Genomic DNA, 27,340 nt, shown 5'->3' with positions numbered 1-27,340 from the left:
CAAACCACACCTTAAAAGAAAATGGCGAAAAGAGGTGCAGAAGATAAAAAAGGTTTTAAAATTTTTATTAAGTTTCTCTTGATGTGCCTGTGATACTATACCCTCTATTTTAGAGTTGGATAGTTCAACAAAGCGATCCCGTGGATATTCTAGTGATTTTGATGTAATATTAGATGTTTCTGAAGATGTGTCTTGTGATGGAGATTATGACAAACACAAGAAACCAGAGGTAACAATAACAATCGATGTTACTCTGTGGGTACTTCAACAATAGAATGCTATTTATTTTTTATAGTTACACTAGGGCCTTCGTTTAATGTCTGATTATGCAAATTTAGTTTAAATTTGTCATATTAATGTGTATTCTGATATACTTTTATTAATGGGGTATGATGATTAACCATGGTGATGATAATAGCACAAATATGCACGAGTACAGTGGCATACATTGTATAAGAGTTTAATATTTAATACATGTACGTGTTAAACATATTCAATATTAATTGATATTAATTTCATTATTTTACTTGCTGTCATGGAGATGCATGGAGACGCATAAATATTTCAGGCAAAAGTGTTGATTACTGTTGATTCCATCACCTGGCCCTCCTCACACGTGTGGAGTATCATTCGATGACACCTTCCATCATTTTGGCTATTACTAAAATTCCAAGTCTTTGGATTCTTGACATCCAATGCGTACCTGTGAATTTTATCTTAACACAATTTAATGTGATATTTTTATATAAACTTGAGCTTGTCGTCAAACAGACTTTCTGAGCCTCCAGTAACTGGATTAGTGTGTCCACATAAACAGCAAAGGGGATTTCTTTATGCAAAGTCTGTTTGACGACAAGCTTGAGCTTTATAAGAAAATATCACATTAAATTGTCCACATAAACAGCAAAGGGGATTTCTTTATGCACAGTCCAGCCAGCCTATTGCTAATGTACAGTTTAAAGGTTAATGCCTTATTCAGGTGAGATTAGATCAGAACATTTAAGGATTTGTACAGTTTCCACCTTCATTCTTCCGTGAATGTACTCCTTCTCTTTTGAGACAGTTTGTCGCTATAGGAAATACACATAAAATATTTACTGTAGCTTCATTCCTAAGGCTTGAGTGAGCCCACCACATAATTGTACTAGACTGGTTTGATAAGATAGGGATCAATAGGACGAGTGTGTACACTTTTATGTATTGAGTTTGTTGTCTTGGAATACATTTTTAGTCGTTAGTACTTTCCCCTTTTACATTCATTCGTTTCCATTGTTATACCAGAAGGGATTTATAACATCGATGGTTTGGCATTGGATGAAAATAAAAACCATCATTTTGTTATACTTTGAACATGAATCATCACCTGCAAAATTACTACTTTTACAAAAGCACCAAATTATAATTCCTGCCAATTTCAGCTATACAGATACAACAAGATTGCATGTTTTATCGTGAACAAAAAATATCACAACGGTTTATTGCATTTTTGTTATTATCATTATTATTGGGCCAGTCTCCATTGTTTACAATCATTGCTTTAAATGTGCCTTATAATCTTTGGCTTTGTTTCAGTATTTATTTGTTTGTTTGCGTGTGGATCCAGTGAGTGTGTCTATGTGGGCGTATAGGATGTCCTTATGCGATACTTGTGAATGTTGTGGGCGTATACTACTAACTGAGAGTCAGTACCTGTGGGAGTGAGTCATAGTCCCGTATGTACTACCACTCTAGTATAGTATACCCTTTGTCCTTTATCAGTGATATAACACTTCCTTTATTCCCTTTTTCATTTTCATTAGCTTCTCCCCCATTTACTGGAATAAGTATATATTGGCAGTGAGATCTACATGTACCTGGCGCTGCTCATGTTTTGGCAGTTTATCATTTTGTACATAAATGCATTAACCTATTGTTTGTTGATGCTGGCCAGTTGATACTGGAGCTTTACTAATTCCATTAAGTTTGACCTGTTACTGCTCATTGTTGTCATAATGCTAGCAGTTGCAAGCCAATCGATACAATAACTCAATTATTGTGTACATGTTACGATACATGTATATAATAGGAGCAAGGCATGGATGTTAATTTTATTAATAACTGCCAGTACAATATTGATTAGATTCATGTCACACACACATGTACATGTATGTAATTTGTTAAAATAAAATGGTTTTTATTCTTATTATTTCCCTACAGCATTTCCATGTATAGTACATGTGCCAAGAGTGCATGATGATGCTAATATTCCATTGCCATATCTGGCATTGGATAATTTCCTGTGATCTTATTGTGTGGTCTTATAATGCACACAATGGGGGAGCTTGAAAGCTTCACTGCTCCCTTGATTTGAGGGCGTTGATTGCTCCAATGTCTGAAGTGCTCAATGTGTCTTACCTCATCTTATTGTTCCTTTAGGAATTCTCTAGAAAATCATTCCCTTCCTTCAAGAGGAGAAAAGGGACTCTGCCATCAAATCTAAGAATACGAAGAGAAGAAGATGAAGTAATAGAAGATGATGGTGAGACTGGATCCTCATCAAGCTCTATACCTCCTGATCCACTTGTTCATGGACCAGCTATCGCTAGACCTGTTGGTCCCACTACTATTAAAGTTGGAGAAATGAATTTTGGACAACTGTCTTTACCAAAACCATCATGGATAAGTTCAAGGACAGCAAGGTACTTATTTGTCAGTCGGTGTAGTACTATAATCCTGCTATTGAGTAACATACTGTATGACCTGCATGTGTCTACAAGTACTGTATTTAATATTGAGTTGTACTATGTATGTTCTATACAGTTACAATCCATTGTATAATCTTCTTGAGTCCCTGTGTACTTTATTATAGCTAGCAGAGTCATGAACTATTCTTTATATGTACTATAATATGCTACTACTGCTTTAGGACTAGGAGTAATGGGAGGAAAGTCAATATCAGTCACCTAAAGGCTCCTCACATCAATAGATTCAAAAAAGCCAATATAGGCGGGGAGGAGCTAATGAAGAATACAATCAATGAAGCTAATAAGAAGAAGGAAGTGAGAAGACAGCAGATATGTCACCTCTCTGATGATGATGATGATGATGATTTTGAGCCGGATAAGACATATACACCTAGTACTAAGAAAAAGTAATTGATAGAGGACATTTCATATGTACTGGTCCATGTAATCTTTAATGTTACTAGGAGAGTGGCAAAAGGTAGCAGCAATAAAGGTAGCCAGTTGAAGAAGAAGAGTAAGAAGAGTGTTTTATTACTGTTGTTGTGTTGTCCTAATGTGCCTTGTACTAAGTTACTCTAATTATTTGAAAAACACTATACTCGATGTTTTTGACAGGATTTTGGTATAGTCCTCATATCAGTGGATGCCAAGTTGCTAAAAAAATTGGATCAAAGACCCTGTACTATAGTACAGGGTATCTTGACAAAAATCACTTGGAGAGAATTTCTATTTTTATAATTTTTTCTGATGCATATACATGTACTTATGTTGTGTAGAAAAAGTGTGAACTGATCCCGATCAAATTTGATTTTTTGCCATGTACTAGTATTGTAGTGCTTGTCAGCCCATGAAACATACTTAATGCTATTCTGCTCTTTTTAACATGCTTTGTGGGAAACCCTGATTGTGTAGTATTTGGTGTGATTCATGATTTAATTATCTTATTAGGTGGTTCTAGTCCAAGGCTATCCTTTTACGGAGGAAACAGTAAAGGATCTGAATCCCAAGTCAAACCAGGATCTTCCCTTGATAGTAATTCCATGTGGCCGCATGCACACTCCATAACAATTGTATGGATAGCATTACACTTCATGAAAAACATATATATATATGTATATCTTGTGTCTGTTCTATAAAGTTTTATCTCTAGTTTTATATCTATTTTTCTTTCACTTTTTTCTAGACCCTGTATGTCTGGATGAGGAAGAGTGTGTTCAGATTGTAAATCAGGTACAAATGATACAGTGCACTATACGCATTATACAATGTACCTGACCCCCTTCTCCTTCACTTTAGACACCATCTCAATCTACTCGTTATTCGCTCCGTTCTGCGGCATCATCTGCTCCTACTCTCTCCACTGGCTATGACTGGGACTGTGTTGATATACATGCATTTGTGTCTCAAATTTTGATTGGATCCTTGTCTACACTTCCTATACAAGTGGAGGTACACTATAGTCTGAGAGAGAGAGGGAGGGAGAGAGGGAGGGAGGGAGAGAGTAAAAGAAATGCAGAAAGAGAGGAGAATATTGGGAATATTGAGTGAAGAGTTATTGTGACATTATATGAAGAATAATTAACACATTAATGTTTTAAATATTCTTCATATTTTATTTACCTATAGCTCGAGCCTGAAATGATGACCATTATAGTTGAGTATCGAACATTCTCTGCTAATATTTACCTGAAGTACTCTGAAATGCAGTCCATCTGTTATTGCTTCTCGTCCCCCCCAATGGCCATTGTTATACATCTCCCTAGCACCATATATAAGAGAGAAGTTGTCAAGTTGGAGTCGAAACTGAATGCCTACAAATTCTGGAATATTGATGGTACATATTTGTACAGTGAATTCGTATTATTATTATTATTATTATTATTATTATTATTATTATTATTATTATTATTATTATTATTATTATTATTATTATTATTATTATTATTATTTGTTATTATTTATTTTCAGATTTATACATTGTTATTAAATTGAAGTCCAAGCCCGACAAGATCACCATTGATAATTTTGAGAGGGTAAGCAACCAATTTATTCTCAACGCTTCCATCGTGTGTGTGCATACAGAAAGGTCATGTACTCTATCCACAGTATAACGTTAGCATGTGATGCGTACACAGAATTCTTATATACATGTACACAACGTCCAGTGCTAACCTGCACATGTGCTTAGTCACTGGATTACGTCTTATTATGTAAAAAATCATATCATATTTGTAATACATTGCAGTGATAATTATTTATTATTTTGTAATTTGTACAGTTGTATCGTATGAGTATATTTAAGGCAATGTGTTAATTGTGAAATATGACAGTAGGACAACCCATGATTGCCTTGTCAGGTTCCATGCATTTATAAACTCCTCCAGTCCCTAATATGTTGATACAAAACAATGAACCCATTTCATCAAATTTTTGAATGGGTGAGTGTATGCACATTTTGTACACAAGCCCTGATTTTCTTATAAAAATTTAATCAATTGGCTTTTTAGTGAGAAATTTTGTCTTTTGTGTATATACTTTATGATTCTTATACATGTATTGGCTAATTTTGCAGTCACGTGTGGTATTGAGTATGAGAACAATGATAGCCCTGGGTTGTTATGATTTTAGTGTGTGTCGTTAATGGACTGTAACTAGTGATTGCCTTTTTTATTATTCTATAGGTTTTTGATGGTCTGGATAAACTGAAGAAGATTAAGTAAGAATTATATTGATTAAAATAACGATTTTTCATGCATTCTCTGTTAAATCACAGTACATGTAGTAGACCTGCTGTGATTTTAATATTAATAATTGATTAATTTATTTCATAGACCATCAGACGTTGAAGAACTTTTGCAAAAGATAGCTCGAAATCACCCAGGTAATGTATATCATTGAGTTACTATTTATAGTAACCATGTCACTATTTATAGTAACAGGCGACACCCTTGATATCAACGATGTCATGATTGACGATAAACCTTTGAGAAGACGGTCTCTAAGACTCACAGACACTTCTACATGTACGCCATCATCATCCATTTTATCTCCTCTCTATCCTGTACCTCGTCTCTCAATACCCAATGACGCTGTGTAAGTATTATACTGTATATTTATTGCTAGATATAGATGTAGGATCAATCTAACTAAAAATAGGAGACTTTGAGGCTGAAAATGTGAGATTTCTGTTGATCAAAAGCCTCCTAAACTCTCTCTAGATCTAACAATGTATATCTTATCTATACATGCAGTATTTTTTGTTCTTGTTTTGTTTTATTTTATCATTGTTCTCCCTCTATTTCTTCTAGTGTTTTAACTTATAAGCCAAAGCAAAGTAACACTGTTCTCTCAATCACTGGACTTGATATGCAGTGTCTCCAGATTGGGGAATACCTCAATGATAAAATCATTAACTTTTATTTAATGTTAGTAAACAGCTCCTCGTGTTTGTCAAGAACACACCATTAGCACTGTCTTTCTCACGACCTTAATTATCACCTCTTCTTAATTTCCTCTATTTTGACCTTTCTTTAATCAATCTTCTCTTCTCTCTCTCTCTCTCTCTCTCTCTCTCTCTCTCTCTCTCTCTCCCTCTCTCTCCCTCTTTCTTCTCCAGGTATTTATGGGACACTTTAGAAGAGAAAGCTAATCAAGTTCATATATTTAACTCATTCTTTTTCAGTCGTTTGACTGATGGAACCAAAGACCCTTCAAAGTACAAATACCTTCATTGTACTATTATCGCATCATCATAATTGCTACTATCATTACTATTACTATTGCTAAAAATGAATTTCTTGGACTAATTTAAATTACAAACTATTATCAGGTCTTCAAAGACCCCCGAACGCATTCACTTCAGAGTCAAGTCCTGGACTAAGCACATTAATATATTTGAGAAGAAGTTCATTGTGGTACCGGTCTGCTACAGGTCAGTAGACTAGTTTACTTATTGACAACAGACAAAGAGTGCATCATTGACTCAAGGACAAACATTGCATGTAATGACATCTCCCATCCAGCTTACGTAATTGTAGTACAATGCTGATTGTCTGTCTGTCTGTCTGTGTGTGTGTCTATTAGTGTTGTATATACATGTACATGTATATGTACACACATGTACTAAAGACATGTATACATGTACATTGGTGTTTTTGCTGCGTGTATTTTTTGTTTGTTGTAGGTCACATTGGTTTTTAGCTATTATAGTCTCACCTGATTCGTTTATGAAGGAAGAGGACACTGAGTTGGAGTGAGTGTTTGTTTACCTTTTGGGCTATATGTATACTGTATATTCCTTCAATTCCTTCCTTCTTCCTTACTCTCTTTCCTGCACTCACTGCCCTCTCCTTCATTCACCTTTCGACTTTCTTTCATATCCTCTTTCCTTTTTTCTCTCTCTCTCTCTCTTTCCTCCCTCTCTCTCCCCCCCCCTCTCTCTTTTTTTCTAGGCCTTCCATTGTTGTCCTAGACTCTATGCTTGTAAGGCGAAGGGGTGTAGTTTCTAGTTTAAGATGGTAAGGGATTTCACCCTATGATCACAATGGCATGCGTTGATCTTATTATAATGTACAACTGTTAACGTGAAGGAATTATTATCATTACGAATTTAATTATTATCAAGCCTACATATGTATTATGGAGATGCCAAATTATCTTTTTAATTTTGGCAAGCCTCCATACCCTCACTACACCCCTGGCATCTCTCAAATTTTACATATTAAATGTACCTCTTTATTATGTTGTGTGTGTGTGTGTGTGTGTGTATTATAGTTATCTTGCTCAAGAGTATTTGGGTAAATATGGAGAAGAGAGAGACTTTAGCAAGTTACCAGTATCATACCCACCAGTGAGTTGGACTATTATTATTATTATACATCAGTCCATGCAGTATAGTTACATGTACAATGATGATATGATTCTCTTGTTGTTATAGGCTCCTGGCCAAACGAATACATACGACTGTGGTGTGTATCTATTGACTTATACTGAGAGCTTGTTTGAGGTAATGTACGTGGTATATAACCACTTAACCAATACACATTACACAGTATTATTATATCATGTAATACACTCCTGTAGTAACGGTACATGACTCATAATAGTAATAATAATAATATTTATGGTGTGATTTTACTACTATTATTATTATATGCACTGTTGTGGGTTGAGTGTGCTGCTTGAGTATAATTGAATTAGAGTATATTTTTGTCCTACTCAAATAAGTCAATAGATCTCATTTATTCAATCAGTAGTGTACTAATGATTTCATGTACATTTATCCATGTATAACCAACTATCAATTCCTTCTCCCATACTTTTCTTCTCCTTACTATAGTGCATAAAGTCAAACAAGTCATTGCCAGAGGGAGATGAATGGGCACTGGATGAGAAGATATTACGAAAAAGACTAGCAATCCAAGAGCTAATACAATCACTGGCTAGAACTAATGATCATCACTCAACAGAGCCACAAAATGAATCAGCAGACTCACCAGTAATGACAGAACTACCAGTAATACCTGAATCACCAGTAAAACCTGAATCACCAGTAAAACCTGATTCACCAGTAATATCTGAACCACCAGTAATATCTGAATCACGAGTAATACCTGATTCACCAATAGCACCTGAATCACTAGTAGTACCTGAATCACCAGTAGTACCTAAATCACCAACTACTACTCAGCGTACAGAAACTGATGTACATGACACTGATCCTAAAGACTTTCTCTCTTTAATTCACTCGGAAAACCTTCCACCGGATGAGACTATTGAGGATGAGAACATAGAGGTTACTTCAGATCAATCACAGCCTGTTCTCATCATTGATGCTGATGATATTTTAAGCTAGCACTGTATAACTCTCAAGTCATTCAAAGCAATATATATGTATGTATATATATATCAGTGTTATTTGTATGATTATTATTATTATTATATTGAGGGGGGGGGGGAGAATATCATAATACTTACATGGAACCTATCACTAAATTGAAATTGATAAATAAAAAATAACAATCATTACAAAACAACAATATACGGCAATGATAATTTTATATATATATATATATAGACTCCATAAATACAAACAAAAAAAAAACAAAAATAACAATATTAAATAGGAATGGCTTATGCAGTGGCATGACAAAATAAATAGAGTGCTGATATAAATAATAATAATAATAATGATAAAAATAATGATTGAGTTTGTGGGACGGAGTTCCTGGACTTTAATCAAAAACGTGAATGCATGATTCGGGATAGTCCATTTCTAACAGAGCTGACAATACGCTTGTTGTAAACGGCTGAGGCCCACAGACACATATGAGGCGCTGCTGTTTATCCAAGAATGACGGAGCTGGAAGGTGAGATTGGAGGAATTCTGGCGTAACTCGACCTTTGTATCCGTTCCATGATTTGTCGGGAGACGAGAGAATGTGTGTCACTTTGAAACTATAAAATAATGATAAAATGAATAATTATGGTAAATTGTTCATTAATAGTAGTACTTTTTATTGTCTTTTGCTAGCTTGTCGAGTTCCTTCCTCCAGATAATGTCCTTTTCCGTTTTGTTGGCAAAAATAAGATGATGCTTGGAAGGCTGCTCCTCTTTGTCACCAGAAGATGATGAAGGACGATTTAACAGATCATGTAATAGGCCAAACATAGGAGTAACACCTAATACAATAATAACAATAATAACAATAATAATAATAACAATAGTAATAGTATTAATAGTAGTAGTAGTAGTAATAATAGTAATAATCATATTAATAGTACATGTAATATTAATACATTACTTAATTTATTATTTACAATTATAGACCATTACATGTAAGATTATTAATTTTGTATATCTTCGTACCTGATCCAGCAGCAATGAGTATAGAGTCTTTGATTGACTGTAGTCTGTTGGCATCAAATGTTCCTGAAGGGTTACTGACTGTGAGAGCATCACCTGTGAAGCCAAGAAAAAAAGAGTAACCTCAATTAGAACAAGCAAGGAAGAAGGCTAACCACAAGTGCGAAGTAATTAAAGTACATTTGATTAGTCTAATGAGACCTGATTCGTTACCTTTTTTCAGTTTTGATAGATACTGGGACATAGCTCCATCGCTGTAGAGTTTAATCATTAACTTGATAGAGGAGGATGAAGAAGGAGAACCAAATGATTTAATGGGAGTATAGTCCCTCTCTATTTCATGACCTGGTTAGGAGAGAGAGAGGGAGAGAGGTGAGAGAGGAAAGGAGAGGAGAAAGGAGAGAGGAGGTATAAGGTAAATATTGATGAACTATGACGATGACACTAATTAAAGGTATAAGTCCATGTACATGTATGTACGTATACATTTAACGAGACAAGTGTCGCTAATCAGAGCCTAATTGTTGCCCTCACCTTTTTCACCAGCTCTAAGACTGACGTGGTGTCCCACAGGTACACTCAAGTGAGAGGAGGGAGGGACAGAGAGGGTGAAGACCTTTGTATCGTGAGTCACGGTTTCGATGGACTTGACTGTGCAGGGTCGATAAGTCTTAACTATTAAGTAATAACAATGAAGAGTAAAGTTGGATAATATTATTATTATAGTAATGATACAAAGGTTACACAGCAAGGATACAAATATACAATCATAGCACACGAATGGCCTCTATTGTATAAAACAGAGATAGCTGTATGCATGCACATGTACCTATACATGTATCGTAAATGTGTGGGGTATCTATATACAGTCATTTCTAACTAACCTCTGTTGCTGCTGGCAACCATCTGGTCATTCCCAGGCATTGAAGTACCAACAGACTCCCAGCGAATGTCGGTCACTTTGGTCAGCCTTATCTCCACTTTAGTGGAATGAATGGATACTATTAGGAAAAGAGAGAGTGAGTTAACTCATACGTGTATCAGGTCATGAATAGGTTACTGCATGCATATTCATAGCAAAGTTATGAAATAAACACAATCGTATTAATTATCATATCCAATACAAACTATGACTTCATTTACCTTGTAATTCGGATACAGAATGAAGGAGGTCTGGCGAATAAATGAATTAGAAAGAAAATGTGACGTAAAAATCATTAAATCATCATGTACGTGTATATACTCACTTATTTTAAGTTGATATATCCAATTGTCAATCAATATCTCCGCCTCTAAGACTTGACCATTGAGATCAGCAACTATATCAGACTCCTTCAAATTCTATAAATGAAAAAATAAAATAAATAAAAATAATAATATGTAATATAATACATTGTATATTGTATTGTGTGAATGTAGATGTGCCTGCAGTATTTACCTTGTTATGAGTGAATATGTGAATCATGAGATTCTTCTCAGTCTGATACCAATCATAACGTGGTACTGTAGGGCGAGAGGCATCAGAGTTCTTCCTGATCGGTGACGGAGGTATAACAATGACAGCAGTCGAAGAGTCAGTCTCTTCAACGACGTGAATAGGCGGATTGACTGGACTCTGTGGAGTGTGAACCAATGCATCTTCACTTGATTCAGACTCCCTTTTAGCTACTGCTTGCCTGTTCATTCCTGCAACAAAGAAAAGGAACAATAATATCATATCAATGCTAACAGCAATGCTAATGTACAAATATAGGATTTGCATGCAAGCAATGCAACTTGCCATTGATGATAATCTTGGTCTCTGGTACTCCTAACTTTAAGTTAGACAATGTCCTTGAGCCAGATCTGCTTCCTAAAGGTGATAAGGAGATAAGGATCATGCAGTGATGGTTAAGGCTGGCTTACTGAAACTGCCTCTTCTTGCAGACAACTCATCATTGGTGAGATCATTTGTATGAAAAGGACACGTATCAGCCAAATCCCCAACATAACACCTTTTAAGCATTGACTGGATATTGACCCACTTGTGAGCCTATAAACGTTAGCCAGTAATAGTATTTGCAAACAAAACAATCTCTGATATCTTTAGGCAGCATTGCTCCTCTTTGTACTGCAGAGGAGCATGCCAACAACTGCTCCACTATGCTAATATATAATTATATGCTAAATGCAATCAGTTTGGGACATGACTGCTGCATTAGCACACAGTCTATTAGATTATGGCTCCTTCTCTCTCTCTTGCAATCACAACAATCTTGCAGACACTCACTTCATCAAAGAGGATAGTGCAGTCCTTTCCAGCAGCTTTCATCAAATCTTCCTTTCCTCCAGGATGAAATCTAAAGTAAGCTGTAATGTTGTATACTTTTCCTAAAAGAAGAGACAATATGTTAAAGCGAACACTCCTATATAGTGTTTTGCATTCCACTAGACAAGGTGTGTGTGTAAGTGTGCAGATTAGTGGAATATCTGTGGTAATGGTTTACCATTGTAGCATGTCCATGCATCGTCTTCCGTACAATGGCGTGCCAACTCCTCCCTGGACACTGGTCTAGGTGTTCCACCATTACCGGCCATGTCGGGCGTATTCTTGCACAATCGAATCCAATCCATCATGCTGCACCCCGGGCCAAGGCTAGCCCTCTGCCTAACCTTGAGACCCGGTGCAGAAATGGACCTCTTGATTTGTGGGGATTGAGGGAGGGAGAGTGTGAGGGAGGATGGAGGTGGTGTGAGAGCCGGCTGGCGGCGATCTCCTGGTAACATAAGAGTGGCTGGACCCGCTGCTGTCATCTTCTCTGATTGCTGTTCCTTCGATCGGATGGAGAGAGAAAGTGGATGGCTGTGTTTCCCTTTGGTTTGACAATCAGTGAATACAAACTTGAAAGCTCTCGCTTCACCGGTCTCTGTCGTTGTATCAGGAGAGTTATCACCAACAGAGAGGCCTGGTAGCCTCAGGAGCGGGACTGGCGGCTTTATAGTCGCCATCAAGAGGATATTATCGAATTAGAGGTTTTTTCGACACCATCTGAAGTGTGAAACAAAACCTAAGCCACGCCTTCTTTTCACGGAGTAGTCTGGTGGGTGTGTCGATAGGGCGTGGTTTTGATTAACGTGTTCAAAATGGCGGATGACGGGTAAGAGATAATAATGCATGTAATGATAAATAGAATGCTTCATATAGTCTTTTAATAGGTTTGATGACTTTAGTGGAGGAGAAGATGATCTATTGGATGACATGGATGATCTTGGAGTAAGTCCCAATGAATATACAGAGTATGAATAATGAATCACACTAGTTTTGTGTGGTATCACTATTATTGGTATATACATACAGGTCATGTACTCTCTTGCTGAGTTCACAAACCTTATCCTCTTAATCAAAATCAAAACTGTCATTTTAATATTGATATTTTCCGAGTATTGTGAACAAACTATAACAATGAATTAATGATGATAATTACTCATGTGATGCACCTTTGTGATGTATAATAAAAAGTTCATACAAGGTTAGGATTTACCTACCACATTCCCTGACAATGACTAAAAGTCAAAACAAACAACTTGTTTGTAAATCAGTGCACATTTTGATAGCAGTGGATAACTTTCCCAAGAAAAGGACGTATTATTTTGGGAAGCTACCGAATGTGTACAGCATTTATGATGTTTATATGTGTAATGTGTATCCCGATTCTGTCATTATAAACATTGAATCACTAAGGAACAAACAAAGACATAATAATACTAGTCATGAAATACATAAACTCTAAGTTACTCTCATAACAAATATTATGGTGCATGGACATGCGCGTATTTTATAGTTTATTCTTGAAAATTTGAATTGCTTTTTAACAAAGCAGTCCATTGTTGGTCAAGTTAACCAACATTGCGAATCACTGATCAACTGTTGATTGACTTAATTGGTTTAATGGCTTTCCTAACTAGTCATAATAGCCTTCAGTTTGACTGAGCCGTAGGATATGACGTTAATGATTATTTGAGAAACACTTCATTTTGTAGTCATAATGTAATGGTACATGAGAAAAAAATTCACCTCAATTCTCTCAAACATTGCACTTAAGCTTCTAATTAATTTAGCAGTGCCCCTTGTGAATTTATACCAAATGAAAATATGATTTTAAAAGCGGGGCTTCAGCCTTGTTTGTATTGCTATCATTACTGACCCCTTTGCTAGTAATTGTTGATGTCTTTTACTAGATGCTGGGCTGTTTTTATTACTGTCATTTGAGTAGGATCAACTCATTTCATAGTCGAACGGCTCAATTACTAATACTACAGTGAGCTCTTCCACCTGTCGTCAGAGTTCACGACAAATAGCTCATCATCTAGCAATGCTCTGATGTCATTGGTATGTGGCAAAGGGTACTACCATCAGTAGAAACAGTGGCTTCCATTCAATGACTAGAGCTTTCTTAACCTATTTATATGGTGAGGTGATGCTTGAAGGAAGCAGACATGCTCCTTATTTGCATACTCTTGCATTCAGATAATGCACTGGTAGATGTACTCTGCTCTTTATACTTTTACATAGCGTTTGAGTGATGTCATCATTTGATATTATGTACCTGTGTTATGATATTTACTTTGTATTAAATACCATTGACCATTAGTATAAACTATCTAGTAATATCCCAAGGCTATTAAGTTTATTGAACGATTATTAGCAGAGACTTGATAATTTTGGTAGATTTTGTAGACTTATTTAGACTATTTGCACAGGCTATACATAATACACATCAACATTGGCTGTTCTTTTTGTAGATTAGACTAATAATGATTGTCTCTAGAGACTGTGAGGGGAGTCATTTTATGATATAATCTCTATTTGCACCATCTTACGAATTATTCATAGTATAATCAGTGATTTTAGGAATAGCCCATTTTAAAATTCAAAGAGCTTTGTGTTTATGCATACTTGAAACCACAATATTTACATTAGTATTGAACCTTCCAAAGAGCATCCCAATTGTATTGGATTTTTCTGTAATTGGGGTCTATAGCTTTTTGTTCCATACATCATTTCATAGCTTTAAATGGAATTGTATTTTCAGAATTTTGGTTTTATGAATTAAAAAGTAATTTACAACCATGAGCCATTATGTGTACATACCAAAACAGTGCATGATCTTGTCCAGCCTACGTATGTACATGTACATGTACATGTACATGTACACATACATACAAGGATATAATTTTTTAATAATTATACTTTCATGTAAATATTCAGGTGTGTCTGTTTACAGTGATGGGAATATACATCATAACATATTACTGTATGCTCCAACGGCTCTGGCATGCAGCTCTACCTACTCCTCTATTACTAATTCATCAGTTGTTCAACGAACGCAGACAGACACACCAACTCGCTGGAATTAATGACTAATGGCGCGTTGCGTCCTCGTCTGGGAGAAACTGGGTTCATACCGGAAGAACATGATTAACCCTTGAGCTAAATCTCAGTCTAATACATGGACTGTCGTTAAATTCAATTGAATCAGTGTATACCGTAGAAAACCTCTCTTAATGGACACTCTCTCTATTATGGAAAGCACCTAGTGTAAAGGCCACTATACACCAGACAATTCTATTGCAGGCAATGTGTGGTTACTTTGATGTCGTAAGCAATGTGTTGCCTAGAATAGAACATGTTTCTATTCTAGGCATTACAGTGTTGCCTCAAGATCAAAGTAACCACAGATTGCCTGCAATAGCATTGCCTGGTGTATAGGGACCTTAACAATTACATTCCTTGCCTCATAAAATAACCTCATCCACATAAAGGACACCTCTGATGCATTGCAACTTTCTTGTCTCAAAATTTCTGTTACATTGTACACTAGTTATAGCTTCTACTTACCATTTTCTTTAAAATATGCATGTTATTAATTAATATTTTGTAGTAGTTGACTCTAGTAGTAGGAGTCGATAGCTATGTGTATTGGGGCCTTTGATTACTATACTCTTTAACCTTATCTATTTCTCTCTCTTTTCCTCTTTCCTCCATTCTCCCCTTTTCTCTCTTTCTCTCTCTTTGTAGGAAGAAGGAGAAGAAGACAACGAGAATGAGGAAAACATTGAGATACTCCCACAAAGTAAACTATTCATTTCCAAAATAATAATTGTATTTGTATCCCTTGTCTTTTCAGCCGAAGAAGAACATGCCATACCATCAGAGCAGCGTACAACCACACCATACATGACTAAGTATGAGCGGGCAAGAGTATTAGGGACAAGAGCATTGCAAATCAGGTACATTCTACAACTGGTAATATATCAATACATGTATACAGATGTATACATATGTAGTATGTTAGTGTGTTACTTGATGTGAATCATTGGAGCATGAATACTCAGTAGTCATTCTGTAGTACATGTACACATATTCTTACTGCAGTCATTCTGCTGTAGGCTAATTAGAGCATGGTAGTGTGATATTATTATGTGATGTTGTGAATATCATTACACTTGTCTACTACTGATTAAAGTGATATAATGGCTTGAGAATGGGATATTTGCTAGAGCCTGAGACAGATTGGCAGCTTATCTAAATGTCAGTCCTGTTGTAATATGTGGGGAACTGTCCAAGCATCGACTTTCTTACCACAAATATGTCATTGGAGAATGATCATATATGATATGTATGGTACTCAAATTTTATGCATCAGCTGCCAGAGTTCCTGTCAATGTTATACAGTTTGTATTGGACTATAACCTCGCAGCTTAATGTACGTGGACCTTACATTGAATATCCTGTACCCAGTACTTGTTGATGAATCAGATGATTCACATAGACCCTCAATAGGGTGCTGCACTGTTACTTTTACTATATTGAATTGAACTTTAGTGCAGTACATCTAAACACACACACACACAAGTACACCTCTTAAATAATATCATTTGCTAGTATGATAATAGTACATCTATGGAGGCCTGCCTGGTTTTGTCCCATTTGTACTAATCATGTTAGTACAGAGTTCATGTATACACACACACACATACCTACATGTATTTCTTGTGAGTGCATGCTGTTAGAGTCATGCATAGTAGCCTAACGCACATGGATACACTGCCTGATGTATCAGTTCTACTCGAGTGGGGGAGTTTTGGTGATTAGCATGCTTTGAGTAAGTGTATGCATACAACACTTTACCCTGCTTCTCATCTCAACCAAACATTTGGAATTCTTAAATCTACTACCAGTCTGCAGCCTCTATACGTTATTGATAAGTGTCGAATTTTAATTTTGCAACCTGATACGAACGCCTTTTAATATGTGTCACTGACATAAAGCGATGGTTCAATGGCTTCTGAACCGTGTGGACACAAAGAGGATCCGTCTCATGTTACCCAATGACAGGAGGAGGTTCATTAATAGACGTGTATATTTAAAATATCATAGTGAGCTTTGTTTGTGGTATTGAATGCTTATAACTGATAGCTGCATTGTCTTGTGATCCACCTGATCTTGTTACCTTTTCCTCCTTTACTGACTCATTCTTGTAATTAATGTCATTACACTTGTTGGTACCAATCATTTAGAGTGTGTAAATGTTATTTTATTGCACCCGTAGCAGCTAATTGTCTTAATACTGTTATGGTGTTGTTGTCTTCCTAATACATGCGTGACCTGTATATACATGTACTTGTTACAATCATCAGTTGTGTCAACTACCAGACTCTCCTACTATTATTATATTTGTGTTTCACTAATCTCTTTTTCTTGTCCCCTCCCTCCCCATATTTGATGTATTAACACTTTCATTATTAGCATGGGTGCTCCTGTCATGGTCGAACTAGAGGGAGAGACAGACCCACTGAAAATTGCTATGAAAGAACTAAAGTAATACCCAAAACCCCCTTATATTGATGTTAATAGTTACGGGTATGATGATGTGTGTGTGTGTGCATAGGGCAAAGAAGGTTCCTATCATCATAAGACGTTTCCTACCTAACTCGAGTTATGAAGACTGGGCAGTGGACGAGTTGATTATCGACTGACGAGTAGTTGTTTGTATTTTCATGTTTATTCCTCTTCTTGTGCTGTTTTTTGTTTCCATTGCTCCTGCACTTTCTTTCCCCTTTTCCTCGTTCACATATTTGTCTACATTTACTCACTTGTTTCAATAACTTTCAATTTAACGTGTACGATAAATATCAATTATAATACTTATAACATTAATATACTTATTTCCTTTCAAAAAAGCAATAATAATATTAATATAATAATACAATGAACAGTAATAGCAACAGCAGTAGGTCTACACAAAATAATATTTAACAGCAGGTGTTGTAATATGGTATTAGCAAAGGGTAGATTGGTACTTATCATTAGCAGTAAGTGTGTTATTCTGTCCCACAGCGTATCATGACCTTTATGGCCCCTCCTTCGCCAGTCTTTGCCCTCTGGAACGCGTCCAGTGTTTGCTCAAGAGTGTACGAGTGAGTGATGAGTGGTTTGACATCAACCTTACCTGATGCTACCATCTCCAGTGCTGTCGGGTAACTGTAAAGAGAGAGAGAATCGATTGTTAAATAATTGCATGAGAAAAGTATGCGGATGAATAACCAGCTCATTAGATACACATTAATTATATCAAAGAGCTGGATTAATTAGAGAGAATGGAGACTATGTGCTTGTATTTATTGAATCATATCCATTTAGACTATAATCACTATGAGTAGAATAGAATCAGCCTTTTAACTCAATTGATACTAATCATTGTTTATTCATCATAGTGCAATGCCCACAATCCTCAAGAGTGCACGCTACATTATAGCTTATACAGTAACTGACACTTGCCTACAAATCACGAGTCATCTCATATGATTTTATGCAACAATGTTAGTTCCATTTTCTTCCCCCGCACACCCACAACAAGTAATTAAATTATTAATAGCATAATTATTATCAATGGGACACAATTGATGCACAGATATATACTAATATTAGTGTTGTTGTTGTTGTTGTTGTTGTTGTTGTTATTATTATTATTCTTACCAGTTGCAGTAGCGGAATATCCCCCTAATATCAACTTCTCTCACACTGGCATCAACTATTGGTATCTGTACTTCAGGTGCGCCTAATCCGACGAGAACTAGTGTCCCACCTGAACGAGTGGCCTAAACAATGTAATTATGTCTAATTAGATTAATGACGGACTAGAGGTCGAGTGGAAGGAACAGCTACTAATACGAAAACAGTAGATTCATAGTTATTATAGTCCAGCATGCATAGACAGTAGTCATGGAGCTTAATGTAGGGGTGGTAGAGGTGATACATGTACATCCATAAGTGACATTGTGATTATACTTTATAACCAATATATTGACTCTTGTTTCTATCTTATATCAATCCTAAGTAACACACACAGTATCATAGTACGTTTGATGAGCAGTTGAGGCTTAAAATTAAATATCTGATACTTAGCTAAGTAATATCAGGGGTAATCATGTGTGTACACACACACATGTAATTAAATATAGCTTTTTAAATGTTCCTGTAAACACTGCAGTAGCTTAGTAACTAGGGCAGTGTTTCCAGTAAATTTAGAAGAGGACGGCAGACAACTTGAAAGTGTCTGCATGCTTGAGGAATGTTTAGTAGTAAAGATGGAAGGCATAAGTAGTGGAGAGACAAATGTATAGTTGATGATAGATTGGATGTCTGGAGGATACCACAGAGACAAGACAGTAAACATATTAGTTCTCATAGTCAAGTGAACTGGTGTACTAATGGGTGACTCTCTCAAAGCATTCCAGCCAAATGAGTAGTAGTAAGTTAAGTAAACCGCAGTAAGAAGGAATGGAGAGAGAGGATGTGAGGGTAAGAGAGAGTCAGAGAGAATTGGAACCATGAGTTTAACAAAAAAGGAAAGAGAGACAAACAAGGCATTAGGGTTTCCCATAAGGTATGTTAATTGAGCTAATAGCAAACGAGCTTCATGAACTGACAAGCACTACAATACAGTTACTTGTACATGGCATTTGGGGTGACTTTAAAAATTCATAAAAAATTCAAATTTCATCGGAATCAGTTCAAACTTGATACACAACATAAGTACATGTATATGTATCAGAAAAAATTATAAAAATGGAGAATTTTTTCCTAGTCATTTTTTGCGAAATTTGGCCAACGACCCTGTACTATAGTACAGGGTCCTTGGCCAGATTTTTGAGCAACATTAAAAACTCATAAAAAATCCAAATTTTATTGAAATGAGCTCAAACTTGAAACACAACATAAGAACATGTATATGTATCAGAAAAAATTATAAAAATGAAAGAATGCCTCCTTGTGATTTTTGTCAAAATTCACTGCACTATATAATACTGGGTCTTTGGCCCAATTTTTGAGCAACCCGACAATTGGCTGACAAGAAGCAGCATGAGCACTATGCTAAACTCCTTTGGGATACCCTGCAAGGCACCCATATACACTAGCTCCTTATTATATGCCAGAGTAATGAACATACCATGCACCACCACCACACTAACATAACATCATGATCAATACAACCATATACATAATGTCAAGAGTACATAATACCTAAAGGTGTTATACCTTTAGATATTATATACTCTTGATAATGTATATACATGTATTTTAGTTTCCTGATACTTACATATATAGCAGCTGATATTGAAGATTGAGCTCCTGAGCATTCAATAGTCTGATCTGGCTTGCAACCAAGTGCCTCCTCGACCTGTTTAGCTAATAAACGCGTGTCACGTGTCTTGACTTGTATTGTACTGGTTGCTCCTAGTTTCTTAGCAAAATCCAACCTCCCAGCATCAAGATCTATAGATGGATGTACAAGAGGCAGGTAGATCAACATACATGTATTGTGTACAATATGGTCACTGTGAGAATGAAAAATAAAAGAGAAGATATTCCAAGAAAAGTATCTCACAAAATTCATTTTTAATTCAGTCTTAAGAAATAGGAGCAAAATTTATTTTAAATCAGGTGCAAACAAGGTTATTTATTAATTGTAAACAAGATGCCAATATCAACTTAATTGTAAGTCTACTACTCTAAGAATTTGAAGACTTGGCTAATGTAGGCATGCATTAGGAGTATTCGTCGCTAGTATAGCTGACATCCTGCAAGCTGGCACTGTTATCAAAACTTGTGCTACACTACTATGCACACATAGACACAGACAGGATAAATGTGACCTGAATTCATATAAGTACCATATATTTACTAAACATGGTCTGAACTCAATTGTTTCTGAAGGGAGAGGCTCACTGCTACAGCTTCAATACAACTATGCTACATGCACACTTTAATTGAAGGCAGTAACTATTATATATATATATATATATATATATATACTATATATTATAGTATTGATATGCAGTAGAATATTAATGTTAGTTACTGCATTCAATACTTAATAGATCATTTCTCTTATTAGATTAAGTAGTTTGTATACACGGCACAATAACAATGATGCAATTGTTTATTATAGTTTGACGAAGAATGGAAGACGCCCAAAGAAAATTAACATTCAATATAAAGGAATTTCTAACAACAATGAAACAAAAACTATAGTCACTTGTATCTTCTTAAATCACAAATTCACAATACAGGAAATATTAGGAATTAAATAAAATAAATAAAAATATAATACACTTTGTTAAAAAAGTGCTAAATGTGAAATTACAGTTCTAAATTTTTACACGCTACACTGAAATGTGTTTTACATTATTTACACAAAGCAATGATACTGTAATAATTTGCATTAATTTTGTTAGTGAGATCAATTATATGCACTTTGTGTAATACAATCCGTAGTCTGTACTATGAACTATAAGTTTATATAATTCTCCAGTTATTGTACACCCCATTGATAGTCTGCCACCTTACCTTACCCAGTCTGCTATCCTGTCTCTCTATAGCATGATATCCCAGGGATACAACTAGAGGCTATACAATCAATGACCTCATCTCTTACAAATGAAAATAACGAAGAGTGAGTAAAAGTACATTACACCTCTAACCAGCAGGAAGTCAGGCAAGAGAGAATCACACAATAACAAATTAGAGTCCGCCGTGAAATTGGCACTCCTAGACCACCGGACATGGCTAATTGTACCATACATTATCATACAAAGTATGTAAACAATCATGAAAGCAGTGTTATATCATTGTGCTTGCCTGTGAGTACGTGATCGACTTTTAGAGTATTCGTATGTCAAGTGCATCCTGCAAGCTAGCATTCCAGTACTATTAACAAGACTCAAGAATAAACAGGCTAGTACAGTACAGTCAGCAACAGGATGAGAGCGTAAACAACCAATAAAAAGAAATTAGTTGACGATAATAAACAAGTCATTTTATTTAATATAAAACATACCTTATAGTCACAAAGTTTTGAGGCAATAAACTTTTGCGAATCAGACCACAAGTCTTTTTCGTGAATTAACTTTTGTGGTTCACAACTTCACATTTTGTAAAGCCACACCATGTTACGTAAAGTACATGTAATTGTAGGTTGAGACACATAATTTTACAAAATTAACTTTCGCAGATACAGAAAATTTGCAAAAGCAACAAAAATTGTACCCTCAAAATTAAGCGGCTATACAGTAGATTAAGAAACTTTGTTTGAGTCTATTTTAATTTAAAAATTAAATCATGGACATCTGACAAAACATAAAAATTTCTAAACTAATTTTTTAGTTACATTTTCTGATACATAATAGATGACCATTAGCTACATAGCAAGTTTATTAAAGCCACAAAACTTTGAGTTGTGAGGATGAATAAGTATTACATAAGGTATTTATAAATTAAAAATAAATTAAACTTGTAAAATGCTTCGTGTAGAAGCTGAGCAACTAATAATATATTATGTTCGTAATACATTTAGTGAACAAATCTAATCAAAACACGTACTTGTACATACATGCCTAATAATCAGTCAAAGCTTTTTGTTACATTATCCCAAACAATTTCCTGTAACATCCCAACAAGTGAGTAGCGATAGTTCATGACCTCATGTCACAATAATGAGAAGAGAAGGAGTGAACCTTATGAATGAGTACAAGTACAGGCACTCCTTTGGAGGACAGGAAGTTAAGAAAAACACAGTTATACTATCAAATGTACCCCAACAATAGAAACACTGCAACGTATGCATGTACATGCACATGTAAGGGTATGCATGTAAATTTATACGTGTACATGTAATGGTATCGCTATAAAAAATTTAATATTGAATTACTAGACATTGTTCTCAGAATAATAGCTCAAATTTTATTAAGCATGATTGTAACTTATAATGGTTGTGATTATTTCAGAAATTATTATTATTATTATTATTATTATTATTATTATTATTGAAACATATCTGAAATACAGTGTAGGGTGGGTTACAAAGAAAGAGAATAAAATTATTATTATTATTATTATTATTATTATTATTATTATTATTATTATGCATAGTCATAATAATTATAGTACAAATGTATTCATGATACCAATTGGACATTGTGTAGAAATAATGTCACTCATTCAATGATTATAAAGAACACCTCATAACATGAAATTGGACACGATAATTGGAATGATTGTAAAATAGCAAGACAAATTAAAGTAGCATACATCAGGATCATTAATATCAAGAAATGCTATGGTAGCAATGCTGCAATGAATGGACTACTATTTCTAAGAAACCACTACTATTAAAAAGTATTCTTAAATCTCTTAATTGTGAGCCGCAAACAGTAATGAAAATAATTAAATTATTCTTAGTAATGATGTACAAGGGAATTTTGGTCAGTGACCTAGTGTTTATCTTCTAATCAAAACACACTGATTAGCATATCAAGCTATTACTTCATCTCATTCCCTTCAGGCTACTTCCCAACCATACACTTTACACAGAATAGCTATCATAATGATAACAAATACACGTCTCTTTCTTCCCATGATAATGAAGAGTATCCCAGTGCATGCAATAACATGTCAATGATCTCATGTTAAGAAGAGGTGTGAGCCTAATGAAATTACTGTAGCAGGATGTCACGTACATTTGTAAGACAATCAATGAATTTCATATATACAATAATACAATTGGTACATGAATATCTGCAATGAAAGACTTCACAGGCAACATCAAACTATACACAAGCACTTGCATGTAACTCCATAAGACAAAAATTGCTTACATGTAATAGCACACTAATAGTAATAGTAATAACTAATACTTCTATCAAGATACTAAGAGTTTCATTAATGCTGTTATAATCCCAAAGATCATGCTATAGAAAAATGGCTATTACATATATTATATCAATGCTATTGTGTTATGCAGAAAGTATGAGCTCAAATTCAAGATCATTTATTTAAAAACACTGCAGTAGTACTCATTGCCTACCAGTAATAACAATATCTGATGCTCCACATGCTTTAGCTGTCAGGAGACAGACTAGACCAATGGGGCCAGCACCACAGACCAACACTTTGGAACCCAAACCAATACCAGCTCTCTGGCAAGCATGTACACCTACACTTAATGGCTCAAGCAGTGCACCTTCATCAAATGAAACGTGATCCGGTAACCTGTTATCAGAGAGAGGGAGGAGGTGAGTGAGATAAAGGGGGAAAGAGGGAGAGAGAGGGAACAGGTGTGAGAAGAGATGGCGTGAGAGAAAGAAGGTCATAAGTTTAATACATTAATTATGGAAGAATGCTACAATAAGGTTATAATGTAAACTATTAGATATCAATCTAATTAATGGACAGCGCCTAACAATGCCACTTGTGTAAACTCTCAAATGTTTCTCATTGAAATTGCACGCAAAATATTTCAATCACGAAACAATAACAATTTGCAGACAGAGAGATAATCTCATAACTAAATTATTTCAAAATTCTTATAGCAAATGCAATAGTAATGTCAACAAGTAAAACAAAGCCAAAGATGAAGGTAAAAAAATTAATTTAGTGAACAAGGAAAGCATCTGTTCGTTTCTCGGCTTCAGTTTGTTCTTCATACACATCAGAAAAAATATATAAAAATTAAAAATCCTCTCCTAGTCATTTTTGATGAAATACCCTGTATAATAGCCCATGATCTTAGGTCAACTTTTAAAAAACTTTAAAAAAACTCCAATTTTGATTGGAATCAGTTCAAACTTTCTACACAACATAAGAACACGTATGCCTATCAGAAAAAGTTATAAAAATGAAGAATTCTTTCCTAGTCATTTTTGGTGAAATTTGGCTGATGACACTTACTATATAGTACAGGGACTTTGATCTGATTTTGGAGCAACTTTAAAAATTCATAAAAAATCAAATTTTGATGGGAATCAGCTCAAACTTGCTACACAACTTAAGAACATGTATATGCACCAAAAAAAATTATAAAAATGAAGAATTCTTTTCTAGTCATTTTTGGTGAAATTTGGCCGATGACACTGTACTATAGTACAGGGACTTTGGCGCAATTTTGGAGAAACTTTAAAAATTCATAAAAAATCAAATTTTAATTGAAATCAGCTCAAACTTGCTACACAACTTAAAAACATGTATATGCACCAGGAAAAAATTTTTAAATAAAAAATTCTCTCCTAGTCATTTTTAGTGAAATTTGGCCGATGACCCTGTACTATAGTACAGGGACTTTGGCCCAATTTTGCAGAAACTTTAAAAATTCATAAAAAATCAAATTTTGATTGGAATCAGCTCAAACTTGCTATACAACATAAGAACATGTATATGCACCAGAAAAAATTATAAAATTAGAGAATCCTCTCCTAGTCATTTTTGATAAAATACCCTGTACTATATAGCCCATGGCCTTTGGCCAACTTTCAAAAAAAAAATTTAATTTCAGCTTAAAATTTGCCACAATATAAGAACATATAAATGAATAATTATGTACACGTATATAATTATTAGTTCTTTACTTGTAGCAGAAGTCAGCAGCATGGACATAATAGTTAGCCAGTGAGCCATTGACTGGTGGAGTAGCACAAAACTGCATATCAGGACAAAGATTGTAGCGTCCGCCTTTGCAATAAGAGCACGTCCTACAGGGAACACCGGGTTCAATGGCTACCCTGTCACCTAATAATAATAATAATAACAGAGAATAGGAAATAAAACTATTATTAATAATCTTCATTGCAATGTATATGTACATGTACATATGCGTCATGTGTAGAGAAAAAATTATACACTGTAAATAAAATTAATGACTCAAAAATAATCTAATAAAATACAAACTGTGGTAGTAAGAGGGAATTAATAGTCACGGTACATATAAACAGGAAACAATAATAATTAGTGGGTACGCTATGAATTGGGCCAGCGCAGCGTCTTAGGCTACATCTATTAGATTAAATGGAGACAGAGAGTCAAGAAATTGACCTAAATATATTGAATTATATCTTAAATGAGTAGAGTAGCATGAAGTCATGAGGAACAAATTATTTAATATCATTATGATCAGAATAAACAATCGATGTGTCAACAGGATCGCTAGGTGTACACAATTTGTCACTGTTACGTGATGTATAGCTAATGTTTATCAATAACATAGTGTTTGTTTATTACAAGAAATGGCAATAGTGTAACTTCCTTCATTTAGCAATGGACTAACAGAATCACATCATATTACGTACTATATAATATATAGTTATTAATAGTTTTTATTAATGTGAACTGCAGATAGCTATTAACTGATGATGCAATGATTGATCACATGTGAAAGGTCATTTATGAGTTATAAATATTCATTACTTAAAGGATGTGACAAAATAATGAACCTCATCCACTGTACTGAAATAGATTATTAATAATAGATTATTAATAAAAGATTATAATAATAACTAAAGATAAATCAGCCATTAATTAACTCAGCAGAAAAAAAGGAAAGCAAACTTTTCAAAATACAAAAAGTCTCTATCATCACTTAACATAAATTTCATATTCTGCAAAAGGAACATCTTCATCACTTGTTCCTTCATCACAGCATATCCTCATCTCAATATAATCAGTAGTAGAGTGAGTAAAAGATCTATAGAACCAAGGAATAAGAGTACGCTGACAACAATTGGTCTCACTACTACCACAACCTTTACCATCCCATAATGGATCAGAAGTGTATATTTTAGAATCGTAAGGCAGCTGTGGTGATCCTTCAAATCCTGCTTCACAGTAATATTGAGAACCAACAAATGATGGGGCAGACCAAGACTCCTGGACAGAGTGAGACTTAGGAGTACCACAAGGACAACGATTATATATTCCGCTGCCAGTAGCACCACTAATAAATGTCCAGATATGTTTTCTTGGACCACCATAAGTTAGACTAATACCATCAATGTATGGTGAGTTAATACTACTACCAGTTTGATGTCTATAAGATCCATCGGTGAACTTAAATTGATATCCAATTACTTTGCCGCATACTTGAGAGTATTGTATATCTTTTGATGGAAATGTTATACTAACACAGCTACCACTATTAGTGACTGGTCTACCACAAGCACGAACTCCATCTTGTGAATAAGTTCTAAACTGAGTAGGACATTTCTCATTAGGATCAGTCATATTTAGACTAGCTACTCTTCTCCAGCCTCCTCCTTTACCACACAGAGTCTCCATGTGACAGTATACATGATGAGTATGTCCATTAACATCAGTTAGATTATAATAACCTGAAGGACTGTTAGGCCACTTACTGAGGATAGCATCACATGAGGAGAGGAG

General features: G+C 35.1%; 4 protein-coding genes across 4 annotated transcripts; 2 read left to right on the top strand and 2 right to left on the bottom strand.

Annotated features, from left to right (window-relative positions):
• Position 1: 1 nt before the first annotated feature.
• Positions 2–8,866, top strand: LOC109583420 (uncharacterized). Its single transcript, XM_019998752.1, has 21 exons — positions 2–52; positions 114–229; positions 2,416–2,678; positions 2,906–3,130; positions 3,188–3,237; positions 3,672–3,755; positions 3,907–3,953; positions 4,020–4,172; positions 4,350–4,557; positions 4,692–4,756; positions 5,405–5,439; positions 5,555–5,604; positions 5,657–5,816; positions 6,032–6,148; positions 6,340–6,438; positions 6,553–6,654; positions 6,907–6,975; positions 7,175–7,240; positions 7,497–7,572; positions 7,660–7,728; positions 8,062–8,866. Exons 1-21 carry the CDS (start codon positions 22–24, stop codon positions 8,575–8,577), a joined length of 2,601 nt encoding a protein of 866 aa, XP_019854311.1. The 5' UTR covers positions 2–21; the 3' UTR covers positions 8,578–8,866.
• LOC100631665 (cytochrome b5 reductase 4-like) lies at positions 8,724–12,620 on the bottom strand. The gene is made up of 13 exons (XM_019998753.1): positions 12,075–12,620; positions 11,858–11,958; positions 11,494–11,620; positions 11,369–11,440; positions 11,027–11,274; positions 10,836–10,929; positions 10,732–10,761; positions 10,473–10,589; positions 10,123–10,263; positions 9,802–9,933; positions 9,592–9,684; positions 9,236–9,404; positions 8,724–9,179 (listed from the first exon to the last, which is right to left on the bottom strand). Exons 1-13 carry the CDS (start codon positions 12,574–12,576, stop codon positions 8,957–8,959), a joined length of 2,049 nt encoding a protein of 682 aa, XP_019854312.1. The 5' UTR covers positions 12,577–12,620; the 3' UTR covers positions 8,724–8,956.
• Positions 12,621–12,633: 13 nt separating this feature from the next.
• LOC100632674 (DNA-directed RNA polymerases I, II, and III subunit RPABC2-like) lies at positions 12,634–17,754 on the top strand. Its single transcript, XM_003387981.3, has 6 exons — positions 12,634–12,725; positions 12,784–12,841; positions 15,647–15,701; positions 15,756–15,858; positions 17,378–17,449; positions 17,520–17,754. The coding sequence occupies exons 1-6, from the start codon at positions 12,712–12,714 to the stop codon at positions 17,605–17,607; spliced, it is 390 nt and encodes a 129-aa protein (XP_003388029.1). The 5' UTR covers positions 12,634–12,711; the 3' UTR covers positions 17,608–17,754.
• On the bottom strand, positions 17,742–25,784 carry LOC100631539 (sorbitol dehydrogenase-like). Its single transcript, XM_003387972.3, has 6 exons — positions 25,774–25,784; positions 25,534–25,731; positions 23,997–24,181; positions 20,232–20,407; positions 18,608–18,729; positions 17,742–18,112 (listed from the first exon to the last, which is right to left on the bottom strand). Exons 1-6 carry the CDS (start codon positions 25,782–25,784, stop codon positions 17,953–17,955), a joined length of 852 nt encoding a protein of 283 aa, XP_003388020.1. The 3' UTR covers positions 17,742–17,952.
• Positions 25,785–27,340: the final 1,556 nt, after the last annotated feature.

This window comes from Amphimedon queenslandica, unplaced genomic scaffold, assembly GCF_000090795.2.
Source record: "Amphimedon queenslandica unplaced genomic scaffold, v1.1 AMPQUscaffold_13306, whole genome shotgun sequence".
Lineage (NCBI taxonomy): Eukaryota > Metazoa > Porifera > Demospongiae > Haplosclerida > Niphatidae > Amphimedon > Amphimedon queenslandica.
Note: the sequence above shows the minus strand (reverse complement) of the source record. Positions and strands in the feature narration are given on the sequence as shown.